This window comes from Bison bison, unplaced genomic scaffold, assembly GCF_000754665.1.
Source record: "Bison bison bison isolate TAMUID 2011002044 unplaced genomic scaffold, Bison_UMD1.0 scf7180017864184, whole genome shotgun sequence".
Lineage (NCBI taxonomy): Eukaryota > Metazoa > Chordata > Mammalia > Artiodactyla > Bovidae > Bison > Bison bison.
In genome coordinates, this window is record NW_011494756.1 from 1,462,871 (window position 1) to 1,469,389 (window position 6,519).

At 49.3% G+C, this 6,519-nt stretch overlaps 1 protein-coding gene across 1 annotated transcript in view; it reads left to right on the forward strand.

Annotated features, from left to right (window-relative positions):
- Window positions 1–823: 823 nt before the first annotated feature.
- The window catches only part of ARFGAP3 (ADP-ribosylation factor GTPase activating protein 3), a 49,543-nt gene continuing 43,847 nt past the window's right edge, over window positions 824–6,519 (forward strand). The window contains exon 1 of the mRNA XM_010843692.1: window positions 824–954. Coding sequence (XP_010841994.1) covers window positions 824–954 — 131 coding nt within the window. The remainder of the gene's footprint in view (window positions 955–6,519) is intronic.

Consider the following 6,519-nt stretch of genomic DNA (forward strand, 5'->3'; position numbering starts at 1 on the left):
GGGCCGGGGGGAGGAGGAGCCGGCCCGGCCTGTGTGACACGTCGCACTGTACGGCCGCAAAGGCTGGGCCTGGCCTGGGTCCCGTCGGTGCGCTGCCCTCCCCGCTTCAACAAGGGAGAGCGGGGCAGGGGGCGCACGCTTAGGTCCAAGGCTGGGTGGACACCTGGGAAGTCCTGGGGGCGGGAGGCGGGAGCATCTGGGGGTCCCAGGGGCGTATGGGGCCTGGGAGCTTACGGGGAGGCAAAGGGGGCTTTGAGGGGGCAGCAGAGTGGACACTTGAGTTCCTGAGAGAACTAGGGGCGAGCTCGGGGACCTGAGAGAGGGCTGGAGGGGAGGGGGGCTCCCGCGATTGGGGGCGGACCCCGCAGGCCACCTGTGACCCAGCCAGGAAGCATGCACCGGGTCAGAAACTCCAGCTGGTAGCTCTGGGCAAGCTGAGCATGCCCCCTCCCCACCTTCGAGCTCACCTCTGAGTCTCCCCAGAGGCTCCAGTTGGAGGCTGGTTGGTGCTGTGTCCTTTGGTGGGAGCCTCAATCTCCGTGTCTCATGAAGCTGCTAAGTAGTTGCTGCTAAGTGACTTGGAGCTCTTAACTCTTGCTAAGAAAGCCCAGCACAGACCCTTTCCCTTCCTTCCCTTTGGGTGTCCTTGGAGATTGGGGTTTTCCTTTTTTTCTTCATCTCAGGGGCCGTTTCCCACCCCTATGACTCTTAGCACTTATTGCGACTGGCTAGAGATGGATGACACATCAGGCTAAAGTGATACCTCGGTGAGGATCACAGGTTGGCGTGGAACCTGGCCAGTGCAAAGGGCGGTCATGTCAGCATGGACTCTCCCCTCTTCTCCGTGACTGTTCTGCCTGGCCCCCACTGCCACCTCCAGAGTGAACAGCTGTTAAGCAGCATGGTCATGAGCCTCGACAGGGTGGCACAGAAAGTCCCAGAGTTTTACAACATGTAGATGTCTTTCAGTCCAGGTGGAGGGGAGCCAGTATTTTTACAGCCTAAGAGAAATACGAAAGGAAGCCATTTACTGGAGGTGGTATCTGACGAATGTAAGAAAGACCGGAGGAGAAAGGTTCCAGGAATTCTCCAGTGCCGATTTCTTTGCTGTTTTCTTGATTTTCAAATTTCCGTGAATCTGTTTATAAAGAGTGGTTGCTGTAAACTAGACGAGATAAGGATCTAGAGTTAGCAGAGTAGAAACCATATATTTTTGTCTGCTTTATCTCAGAAACACAACATATGTTCTCATTGACTGAACTTATCAACAGGAAGGTGCCCCTTTTAAATAAGAAGTCAGTGTCTTTATACCAAGAACGCTTTTGAAGGACATGTGTGGGCTTGCCTATAAATTGTTGTCCAGACCCCATGACTTCCTGTCACTTTGGGCAGATTACTTGACCATTTTGTGTGCCTTTTTTCCTCATCTGAAAATGGGGCATGAGCCGGGTCTAATTCAGAGAGTTATTGCGAGGATTAAATAAGAAAATCCAAGAAAAACACTTAGAGTAGTACCTGTATATATTGGCCATCGATACATATCAGCTATTTTTGTTATTATTATTTTAATTATGAACAACACACCTGTAAAAAATTTATATTCTGTAGTAGGGTTCATAAAAGTATTGAGCAAAATTAGTTTGTGGTAGTGTTCCACAGTATGGTGCTATGTTCCTTGACTAAGACTTTTTATTTATTTGAGTGTTAGTAATAAACAGTGTCAGACTTTATGTTTTTGGGCTCCAAAATCACTGCAGATGGTGACTGCAGCCATGAAATTAAAAGACGCTTACTCCTTGGAAGAAAAGTTATGACTAACCTAGATAGCATATTGAAAAGCAGAGACATTACTTTGCCAACAAATGTCCGTCTAGTCAAGGCTATGGTTTTTCCAGTGGTCATGTATGGATGTGAGAGTTGGACTGTGAAGAAGGCTGAGTGCCGAAGAATGGATGCTTTTGAACTGTGGTGTTGGAGAAGACTCTTGAGAGTCCCTTGGACTGCAAGGAGATCCAACCCATCCATTCTGAAGGAGATCAGCCCTGGGTGTTCTTTGGAAGGAATGATGCTAAAGCTGAAACTCCAGTACTTTGGCCACCTCATGCGAAGAGTTGACTCATTGGAAAAGACCCTGATGCTGGGAGGGATTGGGGGCAAGAGGAGAAGGGGACGACAGAGGATGAGATGGCTGGATTGCATCACTGACTCAGTGGATGTGAGTTTGAGTGAACTCCAGGAGTTGGTGATGGACAGGAAGGCCTGGTGTGCTGCAATTCACGGGGTCGCAAAGAGTCGGACACGACTGAGTGACTGAACTGAACTGAACTGAATAAACCGTTGGGCTTCTCTTGTGGCTCAGCTGGTAAAGAATGCGCCTGCAATGCGGGAGACCTGGGTTCAATCCCTGGGTTGGGAAGATCCCCTGGAGAAGGGAAAGGCTACCCACTCCAGCATTCTGGCCTGGAGAATTCCATGAACTGTATAGACCATGGGGTGGCAAAGAGAATAAACCATAGGACTTCCCAGGTGGCGCTAGTGGTAAAGAACTACCTGCCAAGGCAGAAGACATAAAAGACGCAGTTTCCATCCCTGGATCAGGAAGATCCCCTGGAGGAGAGCATGGCAACCCACTCCAGTGTTCTTGCCTGGAGAAGCCCATGGACAGAGGAGCCTGGTGGGCTATGGTTCATCGGGTTGCACAGGGTTGAACACAACTGAAGCGACTCAGCATGCACACACGCACAATAAACCTTTACCTAAGCAAAGATGGAAACTAGTTATAATGATGTGGAAGAATTAATAAGCATTTTTAAAATGAGAAGGTTAAAAAGAGCTCTACAGGAAAGGCACTTAAAAACACTTTGGTTTATTTTTAGAATGCGGCATCCAACTGCTCCCTCTCTGTGTATGGTGAATATTTACTGTGGATCAAAGGTTTGCCTCAAAGGGTCAGTTTTCTAGTTTGTGAAATCCTTCCCATCTCAGCTGTTCCTTGACGTTACATTGATTGTTTGAGTTATTCATTCAACAAATACCAGTTAAGCACCTGCAGTGTGCGTGCCGGGCACTGCAAAGCACTGAGGATGCGCCGATGGGAAAGGCACAGGTTGCTGCCTTTTTGGAGCTAGTGGCCCAGTGTCTAGAGGACAGATCAAGGGCTGCCTGGCCTGGAGAGAGGCAGCACAGTGAAGGGATGAAGACTGCGCTCGAGGGCAGACTGCCTGTCTGGGGTCTCATCCCTGGGATACTACTTCCTGGCTATGGCCCTTCACTTCATATTTCCTTAGTTTTCTCTAACATGGGGATAAGACTGGCTTTATAAACTTTGCAGGGAACTTGAAACATGCGAAGTGAACATGGAGGGCTCTTGTTGGAAAAGTATTAAGAATTTCAAGATGGCACAGCAGAGCATTAACCACTCATGGGCCCTTCTGCGTGCCATGCAGGGCCCCGTGTGAGTGAATGCATGGATCACACACGCCCAGAAGCTGGCCCTGATGGGGATAAGAAAAGTGCCTTCTTATACAGTTGTTAGAAAGATTCCGTTGACCAGCAACAATGCCTGGCATGGAACGTATTAGCTGTGATTTCTATAGTAATTATTATTCTCACACAAGGCAAAACGAACTGCTAGTCCAAAATTAGTTTTATTACCACGAAAGCTGATATTTTGTTTAGAAAACCATATGTCCACTTTGGTTTGTTACTGTTGTTCTAAGTCACGTCCAACTCTTTGTGACCCCATGGACTGCAGCACTCCAGGCTTCCCTGTCCTCCACCATCTCCCAGAGTTTGCTCAAATTCATGTCCGTTGAGTCAGTAGTGCCATTCAACTGTCCATCCTGTCGTCCCCTTCTCCTCCTGCCTTCAGTCTTTCCCAGAATCAGGGTCTTTTCCAATGCGTTGGCTCTTTGGATCAGGTGGCCAAAGTATTGGAGCTTCAGCTTCAGCATCAAGTCCTTCCAATGAAAATTCAGGGTTGATTTCCTTTAGGATTGACCGGTCTGATCTCCTTGCTGTCCAAAGGACTCTCAAGAGTTTTCTCCAAGACCACAATTCAAAATCATCGATTCTTTGGCATTTTGGTTTACGGTTGCATATCAAAGGACAGTGGAGTCCCCGTTCCAGCAGGAGAATCAAGGCAGCACTTGCGAGAGCCAGGCTGGGATTTCTAGCTGCCCTCTGACTTCAGCCTCCCTAGGTCACAGTCTTGGCTCAGGAGCTCTTCGACCACCTGTGTTTGCATTTGGCCTGTGCTTTGTATCAGGCTCAACGCTCAGAGCTCAGCTCAAGCGAGCAAGGCCCCAGCTCTCATGGAGCTACATTCTTAGTTGGTAGGTCAGAAAGATGCTGAGGCCTCTTGTTAGAAGCCCTGATGCTGTCTTTTCACAGCCAGCCTTGCAACTACCTTGGGAGTGGTTTTCGGCCTTGCCTGCTCTGGGCTGTGTGCTCCCAGCCTCTGGGTCCTCTCCCTGCACAGGGCCATTTCCCGCAGAGGCTTTTGCCACTTACTGCCCTTTTAGACTATTCTTGATGTCCCAAATGCCACTTGTACCCTGTCTAGAAAACTTTGCATCCTATCCTTGCGTTCTGAGGTTCAGCATTGTAACTAGTGCTGTCTTCCCCGCTAGGACTCCTAGACTGCTGTGAGCTTCACAGGCCACCTTTGTGCGTCACTCCACGTGTGCCGGGGGCTTCCCCATAGTGGCAGCTGTTGGCTGAGTGAATGAGGAATTACAGTGGCCTCTTGCAGGGGGATGGCACCTTTGGCAGAGTCGGTCCCACTGTGTGGCAGCCTACTAGAGGGGATTCCTTACTCTAATGGCTGTTACCCTGGGGCACCTTCATTTTCATGTCCTGGGTGGTCCTGCTGCTGCTAAGTCGCTTCAGTCGTGTCTGACTCTGTACGAACCCATAGACGGCAGCCCACCAGGCTTCCCCGTCCCTGGGATTCTCCAGGCAAGAACACTGGAGTGGGTTGCCATTTCCTTCTCCAATGCATGAAAGTGAAAAGTGAAAGTGAAGTTGCTCAGTCGTGTCCGACTCTTCTCGACCCCATGGACTGCAGCCCACCAGGCTCCTCCGTCCATGGGATTCTCTAGGCAAAAGTACTGGAGTGGGGTGCCTTGCCTTCTCCATGGGTGGTCCTAGTGGTAAGGATTCTGCCTGCCAATGCTGGAGACATAGGAGACTTGAGTTTGATCCTTGGGTCGGGAAGATCCCCTGGAGGAGGGCCTGGTGGCCCACTCCGGTATTCCTGCCTGGAGAATCTCCATGGACAGAAGAGCCTGGCGGGCTCCAGTCCATGGGATCACAAAGAGCCAGACAGGACTGAAGCGGCTTAACGTGCATGCGTTTCTCCTACATTAGTGGCCTGTTGGGGGGAAGGGGGAGGGACTCAGCAAGTGTTTGTGGACTCAGTGCCACCGTCCATTTCTTAATACCTTAGGCTCTGCCGCGGCGTCTGGCATACAGCAGGCAATCAACAAACACCGAAGTGGATGACTGGTGTCTCTCATGTCAGCTGTCACCCTCCACCACTATTCCCATAGGCTTCATGTGAGCCTGTCACCGTGAAGGGCTTTGGAAAATCCACGTGTGTTTTCATGTATTGCCCTCAAGAGGCCAGAAGCCAGATCTGTCTTCTTGGTTAAAGTTGGACCAACCTTCACAGAGGGGGCTCTGCCTGACAAGCATATCTGAAATTTGGGAGCTTTTAAAAAAACCTCCTATTCATGGAGATTTTACTGTTCTGTTGTTCTGGTTTTAATTCATTACAAATATTAATTCCATGACAAGCACTGTGTATTTTAGAATACTCTTATGTCTCATTATTAGATGAAGAATGTTTGACTCCAGTCAGTGTTGAGAGGGCTGGCAATAATTTTTGAGCTGGTGCTATTTTCTACAAATTGGTCATTTGATTAATATATTTACTGAATGCTTAGTGTGGGTATGTCACTATTTTTCAGGCTCAGTGGGAGATAAAAAAAATACACAGAAAACATTGATTGAGCTCTCACCATTCTGGGCTGTGTGCTGATGAGGGAACAGGGGTCTCTAGGACCCCGTAGGAGTGCCAGGCACCCTCTGTGCAGGAGGGGGCATGCTCCGTGGGCGTGAGCTGTGTGTCTGTTATAAAAGTAGCCTGCAGAGAGTGGAGGGGGCGGAGGTGGTGAAGGACACAGCGTTCCACGCAGCGATAGCTCTCTGGATCAGTGTCCACTGCAGAACTCAGCATCTTAAAACAACAAACACAACTTGTCTCACACAGCTTTTGAAGGCCAGGAATCTGCGGGGAGAGGGGGCTCAGCTGGTGAAAATATGGGTTTCTTTTTTTCTTTCCTGGAAAACAATTCTATTATTAGTGGAATTCTTAACAGTCCTGTTGTTGTGACTCTAATCAGTAGTGTTAATTTCCATGACAAGCACTGTGTCTGTGCTCCTGTTATCAGATAAGGAATGTTGACTTGCGTCATCATTGAGGCTGGCAGGTTCAGGGCCTCTCAGAGGCTGCAG